The sequence below is a fragment of the Rhinopithecus bieti genome, unplaced genomic scaffold (genome assembly GCF_001698545.2).
Source record: "Rhinopithecus bieti isolate Rb0 unplaced genomic scaffold, ASM169854v2 scaffold_20170, whole genome shotgun sequence".
Lineage (NCBI taxonomy): Eukaryota > Metazoa > Chordata > Mammalia > Primates > Cercopithecidae > Rhinopithecus > Rhinopithecus bieti.
In genome coordinates this window covers 2,225,048-2,243,466 of record NW_016810097.1, presented here as the reverse complement: position 1 = coordinate 2,243,466, position 18,419 = coordinate 2,225,048, and the positions used below count along the sequence as shown (strand labels likewise).

Here is an 18,419-nt window from a genome sequence, read left to right as displayed (position 1 = left end):
AAAAAAAAAAAAAAAAAAAAAAAAAAAAAAAAAAGAAATCTACCATTGTGAAAGAGTATCTAACAATTTCTAAGACCCAGAAAAGCTGACATCCTAGATATCTTACCAATTTTGATCTCCACTTCTCATGACAGAAGATGCTAAACACAGCTTCTCTCGGATGGACCATGGCTCTGTGGGGCCAGTACTCAGCAGCTTGTGTTCTGGGGAAAAAAAAAAAAAAAAAAGCCTCGGAAGCAACCACTGAGACTGTAGTGCTAAGCTCCAAAATCTCCAAAAAGAGGACTAAAAGCCTAATACAAAATATTTAACTTGTTAGGACAAAGTGAGCTACTATCACCAAATCTTGATTTTCACCTCTCCAAGTGAAATACCATCAGTGACCGTGGTACCAATTTGTTGCATGTGAATTATTAACATTTTATTTCTTAAAACGCCACGGCTTGAAGCTCCGCTCTATTAAAAAATTGGGAATGTCAGATTAGGCAGTTCTCCCTAAAAGCCCAGTTTTAAGAATACTGGACTTTATTCCAGTTTGAACTTATTCAGGGCTTATTTCCCAGGAACCCGAGCGGCCAGTCCCTCCTACAACCCCGCCTCCCTCTTAGCATAAACTTGTTTACTTCTCTCAGATCCTCTACTCCAAACGTCGGGCCTAAAAGACATTTTCAGTCCACTAAAAGAAAAATGGCTGAAATCCCCGAGATGCAATTTCTTGAGTGGCAAGAAAAGCTCATGGTTAAAAGGCCCCACTTCCACTGCCTCACAAACGTCGGACAGAAAATGAATGGCTCTTTGAGGTGCCGGTTACTCCGTCTGGCTCATAACATCTTTTCGTCTACACGCCCAAGTTTCTAGAGTGCTTTTACGGTTACCCCGAAGAGCTCCTAATTCACTAAGCTGCTTCTCTCACACCTCCGCTCCCTCCCTGAGAAACAAGACTCCAGATTTCTGGGCCCCCAAATGTTGGTCTTCACGATGCTGTGGAGCGCAGGTGTCTGAAAACCCTGGGCTCTCAAGCAAACCACTTCTCCCACTCCCTAAGCGTGTAACAAAAATATGGTGCCTAGCCTCGGATCTACAAAGGCCTTTCATGCAAAACCTGCTCAGATACTCACTCCCCGTTCCCGTCGCCATCTTGGCCCCGAAGTCTCCAACCCTGAAGAGAGACTGTCTGGTAGGTCCGAAACCCTGGAATTCTGGGAAGTAGAGTACCGGCGTTGGTTCGCGGTGCCTCCTGGGAAATGTCGTATTTTCCCGTAAGACAAAGCAAGCACCCTAAACCAGTTATCTTGTGCACTCCTTTTAAGATTGCTGCTAAAGAAGGACAGGGGTTGGCGGCTGAAGCCTCAAGATTTCCTTTAGGGTTCTTAGGTAAGAAATGTCTAAGGTTCAAGGAAAAGGGTTAAGTTGGAAGAATCCCAAGCGAAATAACTCCTAACCCGCGACAGTTGGTAACCCGGACCCATATTAGATCTGAGAGGTCAAGCGGAAGCAAATGACTGGAATTCCAGTCAGACCCGCCCCCTTTCCTTACGCGGATTGGTAGCTGCAGACTTCCCTATCTCATTGGCCGAACGAACGCAGCGCGTAATTTAAAATATTGTATCGGTAACAAAGCTGCACTTCGTGGGCGGAGTTGTGCTCTCCGGCTGCGAAAGTCCGGGTTCGGCGACTAGGTGTGAGTGAGCCGGTACCCGAGGAGGAGCAAGTGGCACGTCTTCGGGTGAGTGTGCGGCTGTGCTGGAGCCCGGGTTACCAGCTCTTGCCCGCGCGGAATAGGCTTTAAGAAATCGGAACTGCAGCCATCTGTTTTTCTCTTAATGCTGCATCTCTGTTCTCACGGTGGTCCTTGGGGTTGAGGTTAGAGAAGGAGCCGAGGGATCCTGACACCACCTCCACAGCACCGGCGGGCGAGGTGCCCTACTTTAGGCCTGGCCTTCTGCTTTTGGAGCCAGATTTTTGTGGACTTCTGTTCGCGTTCAGAAATGCCACCTCAAACTTCTCTCTTTTTTTTTTTTTGAGACGGAGTTTCGCTCTGTTGCCCAGGCTGGAGTGCAGTGGCCGGATCTCTGCTCACTGCAAGCTCCGCCTCCCGGGTTTACACCATTCTCCTGCCTCAGCCTCCCGAGTAGCTGGGACTACAGGCGCCCGCCACCTCGCCCGGCTAGTTTTTTGTATTTTTTAGTAGAGACGGGGTTTCACAGTGTTAGCCAGGATGGTCTCGATCTCCTGACCTCGTGATCCGCCCGTCTCGGCCTCCCAAAGTGCTGGGATTACAGGTTTGAGCCACCGCGCCCGGCCCAAACTTCTCTCAATTGTTCATTAAGTGAACTTCTCTCATTCCCTTCCCCTTTGCCGATAATTAGAGGGGAAAGGAAGTAGGGAGCGGGACCCGGTGTCCTGGATCAAGGGACTTATTACCTAAAATTCGCGGCCCCTTCTGTCCCTAAAGGTTCTTCTCCCTGCCCACTTTTTGGTCTCTTTTTAGACCTAGGCTGCCCCTGCCGTCATGTCGCAAGGGATCCTTTCTCCGCCAGCGGGCTTGCTGTCCGATGACGATGTCGTAGTCTCTCCCATGTTTGAGTCCACAGCTGCCGATTTGGGGTCTGTGGTACGCAAGAACCTGCTGTCAGACTGCTCTGTCATCTCTACCTCCCTAGAGGACAAGCAGCAGGTAAAGGAACTGGGGAGTGGCTGGGGCAGAAAGTGATATCCTCAGGTCAATAGTTGTCCATACAGGGTAGTATGAGGTCAAAGACTAGCAATCCTGAAGGTCTGAGAGATCAATTCAAAATTAAGGGCATGTAGGACAAAATGGCTACGAAAAGAAAAAAAAAATTAAGGGCATGACAAGTAAAAAAAAATTCTAAGAGTTGTGTGTCCAGAAGAACTATTATTTGCATTGCATTAATGAAATACCCTCAAGTGCATGCTCTCAGTTAATCTCTCAGGGAATAATAGTTATCTCTCTTTGCCTTGAGGCCCAGTTGTGCTAAATAATTTGCACAAGGTCATATAGGCATTATGTAAGTGGAATGTATGTTCAGGTTTTGATCGTATCACCATAGCTTCAATTTGTTGTAGCTTTCCTGCTAGGCCAGGGTTTCTCCATCACAGCATTGTTGACATTTGGGGCTAGACAGTTCTTGTAGGGATCTGTCCTGTATATTGTAAGATGTTTAACAGCATTCCTGGCATCTACCCACTAGATGTCAGTAGTGCCTTCCCATTTGTGACAATCAAGAAATGTCTTCAGGCACTTCAGGCATTGCTTAAATGGCCTTTGGAGTGGAAGTGACCCTGGTTGAGAAACACTGTACTAGGTCCTATGCTAAACATTAACATACATTGTCACTGTGCTTTTATAGAGTTTCTCTTAGAGACTTAAAAAGTTCCATGAGAGCATGGTCCTTGATGATGTCTCTCACTATGGACTATCAGAGCTTCTCAGTTCCTAGGCCATAGTAGGCACTCTAAATATCTGCGGGTTTTTTTTGTTTTTTGTTTGTTTGCTTGTTTGTTTGTTTTTGAGATGGAGTGTCGCTCTGTCGCCCAGGCTGGAGTGCAGTGGCACAATCTCTGCTCATTGCAACCTCCGCCTCCGGGGTTCAAGCAGTTCTCCCTCCCTCAGCCTCCTGAGTAGCTGGGATTACAGGCACCCCCCACCAAGCCCAGCTAATGTTTGTATTTTTAGTAGAGACGGGGTTTTGCTGTGTTGGCCAGGCTGGTCTGGAATGCCTGACCTCAGGTGATCCGCGCCCCCCTCAGCCTCCCAAAGTGCTGGGATTACAGGCGTGAGCCACTGCACCCGGCCTCTAAGTATCTGCTGAATTAATAACATGGGTGCTATTATTAACTCCATTCTACAGATGAGGAAATTGAGGCAAAGACTTTCAAGAACTCATAGTTCAAGGTCTCATAGTTACTAAGTGATGGAATTGGGACTCAAATTCAAGTGTGTTTGCCTCTGCTTTGCTTTAATGTCACATACAAATTTTCATACCAGTCAATAAATTCTAACTCAGATCACTGGTGTGGCAAGCCAGGTTTGCAGGATAATGATGAGACGGGGAAGGGTGACAAAGTAGTAAAAATGTCCATGTGGGTTGGAGTGATTGTGGAACCAAAGAGTAGCTGCACAGACATTTGAGGTGAAATGGGGTACTGTTATCATGGTTCCTAGAAACTACTGTTTGCCCATTTGCTCGGAGGTAACTGCTGAAATTAATCTGTGGTTCTGGGCTGGAATTCTGCCACAGGTTCCATCTGAGGACAGTATGGAGAAGGTGAAAGTATACTTGAGGGTTAGGCCCTTGTTACCTTCAGAGTTGGAGCGACAGGAAGATCAGGTAAGTGTCTGAGAAGGGAGGATTTAAGGTGAAATGATGCAGTACAAAAGATTCCCAGGAATGCCTTTTGTGACAACTGTATATTCTCCCTTCTCAGGGTTGTGTCCATATTGAGAATGTGGAGACCCTTGTTCTACAAGCACCCAAGGACTCTTTTGCCCTGAAGAGCAATGAGCGGGGAATTGGCCAAGCCACCCACAGGTTCACCTTTTCCCAGGTATGAAGGGTACTGGTTTGTGAACAAAGGACCAACATGTAAGGGCAACTTTATTCCCTCTTTAGAGGGAAAGCTTCTCTACCTGACTGTTAGTTCCTTGTATATGCACACCTACAATTTTGAGGGCCCTAGTTATGTGTTAGTCAATGTGTCAAGCAACATGTATATCAATTCTGAAAAATTCTATTGCTATTATCATTATTTCCTTATTTTCCTCACAAGGATAGTGTGACTCAATGAATGTAATATTGCTGAAGCCATGTAGCTAGTCACTGGTAGAGTTAGTACTTGAATCTAGATCTATGTATCTCAAAAGCCCACGCTTGTGGGCCATTATATTGCCCCATTGTGTGTGCAGCATCAGGCCTAGGGCATAGCACTCCTTAAGTGTTTGTTGATTTAGTTGAAAGATGGACTAGCAGAGAGTACCTGAGTCCTCAATGTTTAGGGAACAGCTGGCAGCACTGCAGGAAGAAGCTGCTTGAGTGGTCTCCAGAGCCAACCACTCAAGAAGGAATATATCTGCTGGCTCTGCACAGGAGGCAAGTGGGAGATGAAGGATAGGCCTCTAAAAAACTGGGTCTTTCTCTAGATCTTTGGGCCAGAAGTGGGACAGGCATCCTTCTTCAACCTAACTGTGAAGGAGATAGTAAAGGATGTACTCAAAGGGCAGAACTGGCTCATCTATACATATGGAGTCACTAACTCAGGGAAAACCCACACAATTCAAGGTGAGTAGTAAGACTTCACAGGATTCCTGATTGGCTGGTAATGGTGTTAGTTTTACCTTTTGAGACTCTGAGTTAGGGGAAGAAGGGCACTTGCCTCAGCTGGCCATCATATGCCTCCAGGTACTATCAAGGATGGAGGGATTCTCCCCCGGTCCTTGGTGCTGATCTTCAATAGCCTCCAAGGCCAGCTTCATCCAACACCTGATCTAAAGCCCTTGCTCTCCAATGAGGTAATCTGGCTAGACAGCAAGCAGATCCGACAGGAGGAAATGAAGAAGCTGTCCCTGCTAAGTGGAGGCCTCCAAGAGGTAAAGCATTGATATCCATGGCAGTGGGGGCAGGGGGTACAAATCTCGGAAGTTTTGTGATTACCTTCTCCCTGTGCCCCTCCAGGAGGAGCTGTCCACTTCCTTGAAGAGGAGTGTCTACATTGAAAGTCGGATAGGTACCAGCACCAGCTTTGACAGTGGCATTGCTGGGCTCTCTTCTATCAGTCAATGTACCAGCAGTAGCCAGCTGGATGGTATGTACCATGACTGGGCTCTGCCAAGAAATAGTAGGAACTCACCCCCTGTTCCTAATAGCTGCCAGGAGTACAGACCAGAGGTTGCAATCTGAAGTGTGCCTTCCAAGTCCCCTGCAGGCCAAAAGAGAGATGAACTGCTCTAGATTGATGCCCTATACATTGGCTTCTTCCCCAGAAACAAGTCACCGATGGGCACAGCCAGACACTGCCCCAGTACCTGTCCCGGCAGACATTCGCTTCTCCGTCTGGGTCTCGTTCTTTGAGATCTACAACGAACTGCTTTATGACCTATTAGAACCACCTAGCCAACAGCGCAAGAGGCAGACTTTGCGGCTATGCGAGGATCAAAATGGCAATCCCTATGTGAAAGGTAAAGGAACATGGGGGAAGCTGGCATGAACGCTGTAGGGCAACTGGGGAGAGACGGGCAAGAGTTGGATGTTCCCATCTTACACCCCTCTCCTTTGGCCCCAGATCTCAACTGGATTCATGTGCAAGATGCTGAGGAGGCCTGGAAGCTCCTGAAAGTGGGTCGTAAGAACCAGAGCTTTGCCAGCACCCACCTCAACCAGAATTCCAGCCGCAGGTGAGTAGATTGTAAGAATAAACTCTTCACTATGTTCCAGGAAACATTAGTCCTCTGCCTGGTTATGGAAGATGTGCAATGACTTTTTGTTTTTCTTAACTTCCAGTCACAGCATCTTCTCAATCAGGATCCTACACCTTCAGGGGGAAGGAGATATGGTCCCCAAGATCAGCGAGTAAGTTTTTCCATTTAGAAATGTGGGCTTCTTGGCCATACATGATAGTTGGGAAAGCATGGAGGAGGTCCTTAGGGGAACTACTTGTTCTCCTTCTTTGGGTACAGAGATTCTTAGTGGGCCATCCCCTCTCCAGAATTACAAAAGGGCCAGAAGGCTCAACATGTGAGGCCCTTATGTCAGGTCCTGTGCATCATTCTAGGCTGTCACTCTGTGATCTGGCTGGCTCAGAGCGCTGCAAAGATCAGAAGAGTGGTGAACGGTTGAAGGAAGCAGGAAACATTAACACCTCTCTGCACACCCTGGGGCGCTGTATTGCTGCCCTTCGTCAAAATCAGCAGAACCGGTGAGCTTTTGACTATAAGCCCTGGGTTCAGAAATTTGCTAAGAGACTTCCTGGTCACCAGTGGGGATGGTGCTAGGATACCCAAAGGACTGGTGTTCTGCTCACAACTCTATTATCTCTGATTCTCTGCCAGGTCAAAGCAGAACCTGGTTCCCTTCCGTGACAGCAAGTTGACTCGAGTGTTCCAAGGTTTCTTCACAGGCCGAGGCCGTTCCTGCATGATTGTCAATGTGAATCCCTGTGCATCTACCTATGATGAAACTCTTCATGTGGCCAAGTTCTCAGCTATTGCTAGCCAGGTGAGAAGCCAGAGGTGTGATGGGTGTGCTCACTTGGAACTAGTAACTCTAAGAAAGCTCCTAGGGACTACTTACGGAGTCAAGTAAGATATTTTTTTTTCCTCTAGCTTGTGCATGCCCCACCTATGCAACTGGGATTCCCATCCCTGCACTCGTTCATCAAGGAACATAGTCTTCAGGCACCCCCCAGCTTAGAGAAAGGAGCTAAGGCAGACGCAGGCCTTGATGATGACATTGAAAATGAAACTGACATCTCCATGTATGGCAAAGAGGTGAGAATACAAGAAAGCTTTAGTGTAGCAGCTTAGTGGCTACACATTTTTCCATAGTGCCTTCCAGGTAGGCTTGTGCCTTTTGAGGGCATGAGCATCTGATGACCTCTGACGTGTGTCTCTCCTAGGAGCTCCTACAAGTAGTAGAAGCCATGAAGACACTGCTTTTGAAGGAACGACAGGAAAAGCTGCAGCTGGAGATGCATCTCCGAGATGAAATTTGCAATGAGATGGTAGAACAGATGCAACAGCGGGAACAGTGGTGCAGGTACTAGCTGAGTGTGACCCCTTTTGCTCTGTCACCTGGGACAGAGGGTGGAAGTAAGGAGTTAGGTGGAGTTGTGCCTCAAGATCTGTTCCCCAAGTTCACTCCTCAGAACCTTCGCATACTTCTCTTTTCTCCTGTTTCTGACAGTGAACATTTGGACACCCAAAAGGAACTATTGGAGGAAATGTATGAAGAAAAACTAAATATCCTCAAGGAGTCACTGACAAGTTTTTACCAAGAAGAGATTCAGGTGAGTTGCCCTGAGCCAGCTCCAATTAGCTGCTCAGATTTCCATCACTAGCTTGCCTGAAGTAAAGCGATTTTATAAACTACTCCAGTAAGGGCAGGAATATAGAACTCCCTTTTCTCTATTATCCATAGTGCTTTGGGTTCAACCTGTGTTTGGTGAATTGATTAAGGGTTCAGTTGGCCACGAAATCGTATTAAGTGCTAACAAAAGGTTTTCAAGGGATCAGTGTCACAAGTGCTTTGTTTGTTCAGTCATCTGTCTTGGCAGTATTTTTCTGGCTCTGCAAAGAATTGTGCTCTCTGCTTCCCTCTTAGGAGCGGGATGAAAAGATTGAAGAGCTAGAAGCTCTCTTGCAGGAAGCCAAGCAACAGTCAGTGGCCCATCAGCAATCAGGGTCTGAATTGTCCCTACGGCGGTCACAAAGGTTGGCAGCTTCTGCCTCTACCCAGCAGCTTCAGGAGGTTAAAGCTAAATTACACCAGTGCAAAGCAGAGCTAAACTCCACCACTGAAGGTGAGGAAAGAGACAGGCAGGAAACGTAACAGTGGTTCAGGGAAGAGCTGTTACTCAAACCCAGGCCCTCTAACTCCTGCTGTAACATAATTTCCTAAACTGCAAGCTACATCCCCCTGACATTTCAATCTAGGATGCACATAGCCTCACTTTTTATATTTGCTGCAAGCTACTGTTAAAGAGGTTAGTCCAAGGCTAAAAAAACCCCCACATATTTTAAGTTTCCCGTTTCCTTCCCTCAGAGTTGCATAAGTATCAGAAAATGTTAGAACCACCACCCTCAGCCAAGCCCTTCACCATTGATGTGGACAAGAAGTTAGAAGAGGGCCAGAAGGTAATTAAATTTCTCTGTTTACCAAACTCTTACCTAAGGTAATTTCCCACATGCAACACTCTATTACTGGTTCATGTGAAGACAAGATGTTCGTTGTGCACAGTTCTGGAAAGTGGCTATTTCACTCAGCTGACTAGGCTTTCTAATTTTACTTCTCTTCAAATGGCTACCTGACCCCTCCAGATCATTATCCTGGTTGCTCTTGGCTACAATAGGATTCCTACTTCCCCTTTTTCAGAATATAAGGCTGTTGCGGACAGAGCTTCAGAAACTTGGTGAGTCTCTCCAATCAGCAGAGAGAGCTTGTTGCCACAGCACTGGGGCAGGAAAACTTCGTCAAGCCTTGACCACTTGTGATGAAATCCTAATCAAACAGGTTAGGGCAAATTATATACCCACTTCTCTCCTACCAGCCCACTCCAATGTATATGTGAGAAAGGAAAGAGGACCAGAAAAAAAGGTAAAGATTTTTAGGCTGAATTTATAGTGAGAGCAGTACATTTGCAAAGTAAAAATAACTATTCTTTGTTAAGCATTTACTAAGTAGCAGGCACTGTGCTAAGTAATTTATAGGCATTTTCTGTCACAGTCACTTTAGGGAAGTAGTTACTGTCATATTTCATCTAAGATGCTACTGATTATAAGAAACCATTATTTTATGTACTACTAAGAAAAAAGTAACAATTTAGCTATGACATTTCTCATCAGTAAGATGCATACTGATTCCAGAGATATTAAAATGTTAAAACTGTATATCTTAAACTCAACATTTAATTTGATATCTAGAGACTGAAGCACTTAGAAATTAAATTTACTCAAGCTACCTTATGTGTTAGAAGATGTCCTATTCAGCACTGCTTATGTTTTGTTCTCAGAAAAATGTCCCGTTATTCAGTTATAAGCTCTGATCTTAGAGTTTTAATCTTTTAAGAAACAGTTGTTAGTAACTAGTAATGGATGGTATATGTTACCCTTAGCCCTCTCGTTTCTCTAATATACCAGACAAAAGTGTTTTCTCTAACTTTATTGATCTTCCTTAGGACCAGACTCTGGCTGAACTGCAGAACAACATGGTGCTAGTAAAACTGGACCTTCGGAAGAAGGCAGCATGTATTGCTGAGCAGTATCATACTGTGCTAAAACTCCAAGGCCAGGTTTCTGCCAAAAAGCGCCTTGGTGCCAACCAGGAAAACCAGCAACCAAACCAACAACCACCAGGGAAGAAACCATTCCTTCGAAATTTACTTCCCCGGACACCAACCTGCCAAAGCTCAACAGACTGCAGCCCTTATGCCCGGATCCTACGCTCACGGCGCTCCCCTTTACTCAAATCTGGGCCTTTTGGCAAAAAGTACTAAGGCTGTGGGGAAAGAGAAGAGCAGTCGTGGCCCTGAGGTGGGTCAGCTACTCTCCTGAAAAAATAGGTCTCTTTTATGCTTTACCATATATCAGGAATTATATCCATGATGCAATACTCAGACACTAGCTTTTTTCCCACTTTTATATTATAACCACCTATGTAATCTCATGGGTTTTTTTTTATAATTTACTTCTATGGTTTCTATGCACACAAAAACAGTTATATTAAAGATATTATTGTTCACATTTTTTATTGAATTCAAAATGTAGCAAAATCATTAAAACAAATTATAAAAGGGGCAGAAAAATTGAGAATCAAACATCATTCTGGACCATGGGAACCTTGAAAAGGCATGGCAGTAGAGACCAGTAACTAGTATACAGCTTGCTTAAGAAGGCTTAGTAACAGATGAATTCAAGTCGTATTAGATGTTCTAAACCTTCCTTAACATAAGATGAAGTGTCGGCCGGGCGTGGTGGCTCACGCCTGTAATCCCAGCACTTTGGGAGGCCGAAGCGGGCAGATCACGAAGTCAGGAGATCGAGACCATCCTGGCTAACACAGTGAAACCCCGTCTCTACTAAAAATACAAAAAAAAAAAAAAAAAAAAATTAGCTGGGCATGGTGGCAGGCGCCTGTAGTCCCAGCTACTCGGGAGGCTGAGGCAGGAGAATGGTGTGAACCCGGGAGGTGGAGCTTGCAGTGAGCCAAGATTGCCCCACTGCACTCCAGACTGGGTGACAGCGAGACTCTGTCTCAACAAACAAACATATGTTAGGAGGTAAAAAGGTAACACAAAATCCTGGGAATAAGAATGAAATCTGGACCCTGAGCTCAGAATGATCCATAGCATCTATTGTGCAAATATATTACGCAGATATTATAGCATATTACCTCCTGCTGCACATACATGCACAGACCTGAAACTCTCCAAGAGCACCATAAGAATGATTCCCTTTACCTCATCTAGATAAAGGCTGAAAAAAATGTATTCTGTTGCAGATGGGAGGGAAAAAAATAGACAATTACATTGAAAATTTATTAAAACAGACCAGCTTGAAATGAGTTTATTCTTGTCTGTATAATCACAATGTTATTTCCAAATGTCCGTGAAATTATCTATAATCCTATTTCCTTGCTTTGCTTTGGTAGGAGTATAGCTAACAATATAGCCATCTTTTGCCCTCAGTAAGGGCTATCAGCAGTTCCAAGCTCTGTGAAATTCTTTCTGCCCTTCTTTTATTCAACTCTAGTAAGTTACTTCCAATTTGAAAGCTTTTAGAAGACACCCAAAACTGTTTTGGAAGATTGTCTCCCTAGAGTGAAGTACAAATGGAGAGCTCTATTCCATTTAAACCTAATCTCTGACATCAGAATAAGGATCATGCTCAGCAAATTCAAGAGCAAGGTCATTTGTATCCATTGCTCTGACTTATTCCTAGGGTCCTCAGTGCCCTACTGCTAGCTGAGTGTACAGCGGCAGACCTTCCTCCTTTCTTTCACTCTCAGCAGCATTGAAACTGTTCCTGTAGCATTGCCTGTGCTAAAGTGCTATAAAAGCAACTTTCTTGGGGGCAAAAAAAAAAAAAAATTCAGAGAAGAAGGCCAAGATCTACAGCCACTCTCCGCACATAAGTGAGATAGAAGTACTTCTAACTGGCAAGATAATGTCTTTTCCTGCCAGTATTCTGTCAGTCGGCCTCTGAAGGTAATTATACAAGCTGTCCCTATGGAGCTGTTGCCATCTGTAGAAACAAGAAGAGCTGAGGTCCTTGGAACAGACGTGCTGTTCTTTACATGGAGGTAAGGCTTAATTAAGATGGGTCTAACAATGTGCTGGCTTGACAGTAGCCAACTATGGCGTGACAGAAGACAAGTTGAGTGGAGAAACTCTGCGTGTGGGGGTGTTGTTAGCAGAGAGTGAAACAGGCAGGAAAAAGGGAGCAGGCACCTCGGTGGTAGGAGTCTCGCCTTGGTTCCGAAGCTGTAGGATTTGCCGGAGTAAGGCCTTACCTTCCTCCCGGGTCTGCAACAAAGTCAGGCAAATGTTTCAAAACATGTCCAAGGCTAGTCTCAAAAACAAGTTATTAAGATGCTGATATGCAAGTTCCACAGATCAAGGCAGGCAGGTAGGCTTGCTTGTTTTTTTTTTGAGATGGGGTCTCACTGTGTCACCCAGGCTACACTGCAGTGGTGTGATCAAGCCTCACTGCAGCTTCAACCTCCCAGGCTCAAGTGATCCTCTCACCTCAGCCTCCCGAGTAGCTGGGACCACAGGCATGCACCACCAAACCTGGTGAAATATATTTTTTGTAGAGACAAGGTCTCCCTTTTTTGTCCAGGCTCATCTTTAACTCCTGGGCACAAGCAATCCTCCTGCCTCAGCCTCCCAAAGTGTTGGGATTATAGGCGTGAGCCACTGCGCCTGGCCAAGGTAGGCTTTCCACTTAAATATCTTATGTTCTAGCCTAAAATTCAAACCTTTTATTGAAGAACTGATACTCACATCATTGAAAGCACAACACTTTTGTGCACAAGTTGAAGCTTCATCCCACAGTTTGCACTTAAAATAGTACTGGGCCAGATAGCGAAAAGCAGTGCTTTCCTCTAAGTGTTCTACTATTTCCTAGAAAAGGAAAGCAAAATGACTGAGGTGACAGCAATAATATCAGCAACACAATTCTCACGCTATGATACATACCCCACAGGAATAGATATCTTGGATATATTTGATGTAACACTGGGCAGCCTGTTCTGACTCAGTCAACTGTTCATGAAGCCTACAAAAGAAACTGGTCTTTAAGTACCAATGATATCCCAAAGCAACTTAGTGAATAAAAAAAGTAAAAGTACGGCCAAAAAAAACAATACATAGGTATAAGTATCAATTTTAACATAAATGACACTCGGAACTAGAATAGTATTAGATGTGATAGTTACTGTTATCAAAGCTTAGAATAATTACTCTGCTAATGATGGAAGGAGAGTTAGTAAACAGTAATATCTAAGCTAGATAATACATCCTTGCAAAAATTATCTAGTAATACCCACAGTAAGGTGGCTTGTGCCTGTAATCCCAGCACTTTGGGAGGCCAAGGAGAGCAGATCACTTGAGGTCAGGAGTTCGAGACCAGCATGGTCAACAAGGTGAAACCTCATCTCTACTAAAAATACAAAAATTAGCCGGGCGTTGTGACACATGCCTGTAATCCCACCTACTCAGGAGGCTGGAGCACGAGAATTGCCTGAACTCGGGAGGTGGAGGTTGCAGTGAGCCAAGATCACACCACTATACTCCAGCCTGGGCCACAGAGTGCGACTCTGACTCAAAAAAAAAAAAAAAAAAGCTGGGTGCGGTGGCTCACACCTGTAATCCCAGCACTTTGGGAGGCCAAGGCAGGTGGGTCACCAGAGATCAGGAGTTCAAGACCAGCCTGGCCAACATGGCAAAATCCTGTTTCTACTAAAAAATACAAAAATTAGCCAGGTGTGGTGGCACACACCTGAAATCCCAGCTACTCAGGAGACTGAGGCAGGAGAATCATTTGAACCCAGGAGGCAGAGGTTGCACTCCAGCCTGAATGACAGAGCAAGACTCTGTCTCAAAAAAAAAAAGATACCAAGAGGTCAGGCATGGTGGCATAGGGCCATAATCCTAGCTACTCTCTAATCTGGCTGAGACCAATGATTTCAAGACCAACCTGGTCATCATAGCAAGATCCTATCTGTAAAAAAAAAAAAAAAAAAAAAAAAAAAAGATACCCAGCAACTCAATTTTTTTCCCTAAGAATCCAGACAGGAACCTCTTTACATTCAAGAACCTCTTTGCCTACTCTTTGAGTAATTCCTAATTTTTCTGGCCCTTATTAGGAAATTAATACTGAAAGTAGTTTTCCTAGACACAAAAATTCTATCCGTTCTTCAAATCAATTTTGATCTCTTGCTTTAATAGGAAAGCAACTGCCCTCCTTCAAGAGAAGTAGCATTCTCTTTTTATTTTTTTTATTTTGAGACAGAGTTGCATTCTTGTTGCCCCCACTGGAGTGCAATGGCGCAATCTCGGCTCACTGCAACCTCCGCCTCCTGGGTCTTGAACTCCTGACCTCAGCTCATCCACTCCCTCAGCCTCCCAAAGTGCTGTGATTACAGGCATTTTGGAACTAGAATAGTATTAGATGTGATAGTTACTGTTATCAAAGCTTAGAATAATTACTCTACTAATGATGGAAGGAGAGTTAGTAAACAGTAATATCTAAGCTAGATAATACATCCTTGCAAAAATTATCTAGTAATACCCAGAGTAAGGTGGCTCGTGCCTGTAATCCCAGCACTGCGCCTGGCCAGAAATGGCATTCTCTAGGGTCAAGATGGCTACATTCACAGACCAGCATTCATATATCCTGCTACATCCCCACACCCATGTAGAATTATGGGTGAATGGGAGGCTCTAGAACATGCAGGACCCACATCCCAGAGAAGCCAACAGCAATATCAATAGCATTTCACTCCTTTCACTCACTTTGCCAGTTTCACCAGAGCCATTTTCTCCACATCTCCCACGGCGTAAGCTCTCCAATAACACTGTCAAAAAAATAAAACTGGTCATTTTGACCATTGTCCCATGTGCCACAACTAAATCATATGAAGGTTAAGACACTGCAAGCCTCCCAGAAGTTCAGATTTATAGAATGCAAGGCATTACCAGTTCTGATAGGTCTAGGCTACACACTGACATTCCCACTGATGACCTTGGCCCAGCTTTGCTTTCAGACTATGTATCTATAAATATTCAGACTTTCCTATGCACCTAGATCAGAATAAGCGAAAAATTAGAGCACAGATAGCCCAACCTTCATCTAAACAGCAGATTTCCACTCAAATTCTTCAGGACCCAATTTAAGGTACCTTTTTGGCTTCCACTAGTTGATTGAGTTTCTCATAACATTCTCCTAAAGCAACCAGCATGCGAGAATCATTGGGTCTGAGAAAGAAGAATAGACAGTCTGAGCAAAGACTTGACAGAAACTGAGGTTCTCCCTTGAGGAACCAGTACACCACTATTTCAAATCTATGCAACAACTGGTCTTTAACCTAATGCTCCATATAATAGATTACTTTGTGTTCATAATTACACTATTAACCTGTTAGTGAAATACAGTAAATGAAAATAACCAAACAGCATTTAGCAACTTTAAACTCAGATCCCTAAGAGTAAAAACCATCTACTGTAATTTGTCAATAGCTATCAAAAGAGGGAAAAAAAGATATTAGCCCTTCCCATATCAGATGCATTGTCAAGTGACCAGGCTTACCGAAGCTGGTGGGCCCGTCTATAATAATAAAGGCAGTAAAATGGCATCTTAAGGATTTCATAGGTCTGCCCAAGGCCATACCAAGCTCTGTAGTCCCGCTTGTTGACCTCAATGGCATGTCTAAGAAATGGACAAGACAGGTTGTTAAGAAGGCAGAATCAAGGTTAGCAACTTGCAGGCTTAGAGGCTCCTAACATCACAGCAATCTGCTCTACCTCACCGCCCTCTAGATAATCACCTATATGCCTGGATAGCAGCAGACGTGTTCTTCATCTCCATGTACTCATGTCCCATCAGTGTCCAGGCACCAAGATACCGAGGATTTAATTTCAGGGCTCTCTGGAAATACAAGGCTGCTTTCTCATGCTGAGAACGTAAGCTGTAATAATTGCCTAGTTAAAAATCAAACAAAAAATGAATAATAAGAAAGGTAAAAATAAAAGTCTATTAAAATAGATAGCATTCCACCAAATGGGCGTGAAACCATAACCCATTCCGTCTAAAGTCCTGGCAAATCACCCAAATTGTACAAAAGGGAAATATTCCCTTGGGAAATATATTTCATATATCACATATTCTGGTTAAAAAATATATATATATTCTTTTTNCCCGCCTCGGCCTCCCAAAGTGCTGGGATTACAGGCTTGAGCCACCGCGCCCGGCCGTATTTTTTTTTTGAGATGGAGTCTCGCTCTGTCGCCCAGGCTGGAGTGCAGTGGAACGATCTCAGCTCACTGCAAGCTCCGCCTCCCGGGTTCATGCCATTCTCCTGCCTCAGCCTCCCAAGTAGCTGGGACTACAGGCGCCCGCCAACACGTCCAGCTAACTTTTTTGTAGTTTTAGTAGAGACGGGGTTTCACCATGTTAGCCGGGATGGTCTCGATCTCCTGATCTCATGATCCGCCCGCCTCGTCCTCCCAAAGTGCTGGGATTACAGGCGTGAGCCATGGTGCCCGGCCCAGAATTTTCAATGTCATAGCTCTACTTGGGAGGAATTTGTCTTTCCTAAGTAATTCTGGCAAAGTTCAGTTGTGTTTAATAAGGAATTATAAATCAACTAATCTTACATTATTTTGTGCTCACATGATTATGTTGAGTTAATCCCTCATATATAAGCCAGAAATAAATTTTCCCCAATTGCTTTTTTAAAAATGATCACTACACAGCCCAATGCTCCAACTCGCATATTTATATGAAGGTGAGAGAGAAAACAGATCAATATTTATAATTTGCTACAAACACAGTGACTTCTATCAAGACGCAGGCAGAAAAGGGTAAAGTACAGTAAAGTACAGAGAGGTAAAGACTGCCTGAGAATGAACTTGCTGCATCTCAAAAATCTACAGGGAAAAGCAATGAACCAGAGCTACATTAAAGAAAAATATATTCTTCCAAAGCAGGCACAGAGTTGGAAGATGGCTAGACCAGGGAGAAGGGCATAAATCCGATGGGAGAAGAACAGCATACAAATGGCGTAATTCAAACTCCATGCATAAATACAGCATCCTAAATAGTACAGGCTAGTCGTTGATATCCAGGTCCTGAAGTCCTCCAGACCTAGGATTAAGCCCCTGCTCTGTCACTTAACAGATCTTGGGAACGTTGTGCTCTCTCAACCTCAGTGTTCTCATCTGTAAAATGGTATAACAGCGCCTATCATTCAAGGACGTGTGAATTTGAATGGGTTAATTCATGTGAAGTACTTGTACTGAGGGGTGGTCTGTTCCCAAATGCCTCTCAGAGGAGGCTGAGATTTCCTTCTCTGGGGTCCGCTGTGTGTAGGTTTTTGGTCTTGATAAGAGAAGAAAATGCTATTTTAGTTTCATTCTATACTTCCATTTCCTAGTATTTTAAAGATGCTCAACCTCATTCCTAAGATAAATGCAAACTAAACTACCCTTAAATACCATTTTTCACCCATCATATTGGCTAACATCCTAAAGTTTGATAACACACTCGGATGTAGAGGCTTGAAGAATCAGGTCCTCTCAGACTGCTGACTCGAATATAAATTGGTATAACCACTACAAGGGTAATTGGCAATATGTCAAAATTACAAATGCAAAACCCTTGGACTATGGACAATGTTAGTCACTAAAGAAAATTTTTCTAAAATCAAAAGACTAGAAATAACTCCAATGTCTATCAATAAGAGGCCATTCAATTAAATTATGTTTCATCCCTCTAATTTTTTTGCACCTGAATAAAGATAGTTCTTTTTGTGTTCATAGAACATCTCTCTCCAAGATATATTTTAAATTATAAAGATGCAGATGAATATGTGTAATATGCTACATTTTGTGTAATAAAAAGGAAGTAAACATGAATATTCACATTTGTCTTGAATAAACATAAAGAAATTTTAAGGCTGGGTGCAGTGGTTTACACCTGTAATCCCAACACTTTAGGAGGCCCAGACGGGATTGCTTGAGCTCAAGAGTTTGAGACCAGGGGCAACACAATGAAACCTCATCTCTACAAAAATTTTTTAAAAATATAAACTGGCTGGGCATGGTGGTGTGCACCTGTAGTTCTAGCTACTCAGGAGGCTGAGGTGGGAGGACTGCTTGAACCCAGGAGGTCAAGACTGTAGTGAGTCATGATTTTACCATTGCACTCCAGCCTGGGTGACAGAGCAAGACACTGTATCAAAATAAAATATTTATACCTTTTTATTCTTTTAAAGTTTCAAATCATGCAATTGAATTCTTACCAAAGGTTAGTCAAGTAATAATTTTAAAATTTAATTTTTTTTTAATTTTAAAAAAATTTTCAGATAGAGTCAATCAATGTGTTCTGTGGTCAGCCTGGTGGGAGTAAACCTAGTCTTGTTAGAGTTATCATGGCCCACTCTCCGTTTATTAAAAGATATTTTTCA

At 43.8% G+C, this 18,419-nt stretch overlaps 3 protein-coding genes across 10 annotated transcripts in view; 1 reads left to right on the top strand and 2 right to left on the bottom strand.

The window, feature by feature from the left end:
* BRD8 (bromodomain containing 8) overlaps positions 1 to 1,237 on the bottom strand; it is a 43,475-nt gene extending 42,238 nt beyond the window's left edge. For 6 of the 7 annotated variants that reach the window (XM_017891300.1, XM_017891306.1, XM_017891301.1 and 3 more), the window contains exons 1-2: positions 1,119 to 1,237; positions 107 to 203 (exon numbers count right to left, since the gene is read on the bottom strand). In XM_017891300.1, coding sequence (XP_017746789.1) covers positions 107 to 203; positions 1,119 to 1,137 — 116 coding nt within the window. In that variant the 5' untranslated portion in view covers positions 1,138 to 1,237. Of the gene's footprint in view, positions 1 to 106; positions 204 to 1,118 lie in introns of those variants that run through there. The other variant, XM_017891307.1, reaches the window with a different exon arrangement.
* A 9-nt stretch (positions 1,238 to 1,246) lies between these two features.
* Positions 1,247 to 10,527, top strand: KIF20A (kinesin family member 20A). Of its 2 annotated transcripts, none has more exons than XM_017891309.1 (19): positions 1,247 to 1,374; positions 2,492 to 2,677; positions 4,263 to 4,352; positions 4,450 to 4,569; positions 5,162 to 5,300; positions 5,421 to 5,608; positions 5,694 to 5,823; positions 6,002 to 6,196; positions 6,301 to 6,412; positions 6,519 to 6,587; positions 6,790 to 6,933; positions 7,067 to 7,232; positions 7,340 to 7,504; positions 7,633 to 7,772; positions 7,920 to 8,022; positions 8,337 to 8,535; positions 8,778 to 8,869; positions 9,108 to 9,245; positions 9,910 to 10,527. In XM_017891309.1, the coding sequence occupies exons 2-19, from the start codon at positions 2,513 to 2,515 to the stop codon at positions 10,225 to 10,227; spliced, it is 2,673 nt and encodes an 890-aa protein (XP_017746798.1). In that variant the 5' UTR covers positions 1,247 to 1,374; positions 2,492 to 2,512; the 3' UTR covers positions 10,228 to 10,527. The 2 variants fall into 2 exon arrangements, with proteins under 2 accessions (XP_017746798.1, XP_017746797.1); XM_017891308.1 differs by having other exon boundaries at positions 1,253 to 1,726.
* Positions 10,528 to 10,921: 394 nt separating this feature from the next.
* Positions 10,922 to 18,419, bottom strand: part of CDC23 (cell division cycle 23) — a 37,839-nt gene continuing 30,341 nt past the window's right edge. Inside the window, exons 10-16 of the mRNA XM_017891299.1 lie at positions 15,780 to 15,933; positions 15,542 to 15,661; positions 15,135 to 15,210; positions 14,749 to 14,810; positions 12,931 to 13,009; positions 12,736 to 12,855; positions 10,922 to 12,255 (exon numbers count right to left, since the gene is read on the bottom strand). Coding sequence (XP_017746788.1) covers positions 12,085 to 12,255; positions 12,736 to 12,855; positions 12,931 to 13,009; positions 14,749 to 14,810; positions 15,135 to 15,210; positions 15,542 to 15,661; positions 15,780 to 15,933 — 782 coding nt within the window. The 3' untranslated portion in view covers positions 10,922 to 12,084. The remainder of the gene's footprint in view (positions 12,256 to 12,735; positions 12,856 to 12,930; positions 13,010 to 14,748; positions 14,811 to 15,134; positions 15,211 to 15,541; positions 15,662 to 15,779; positions 15,934 to 18,419) is intronic.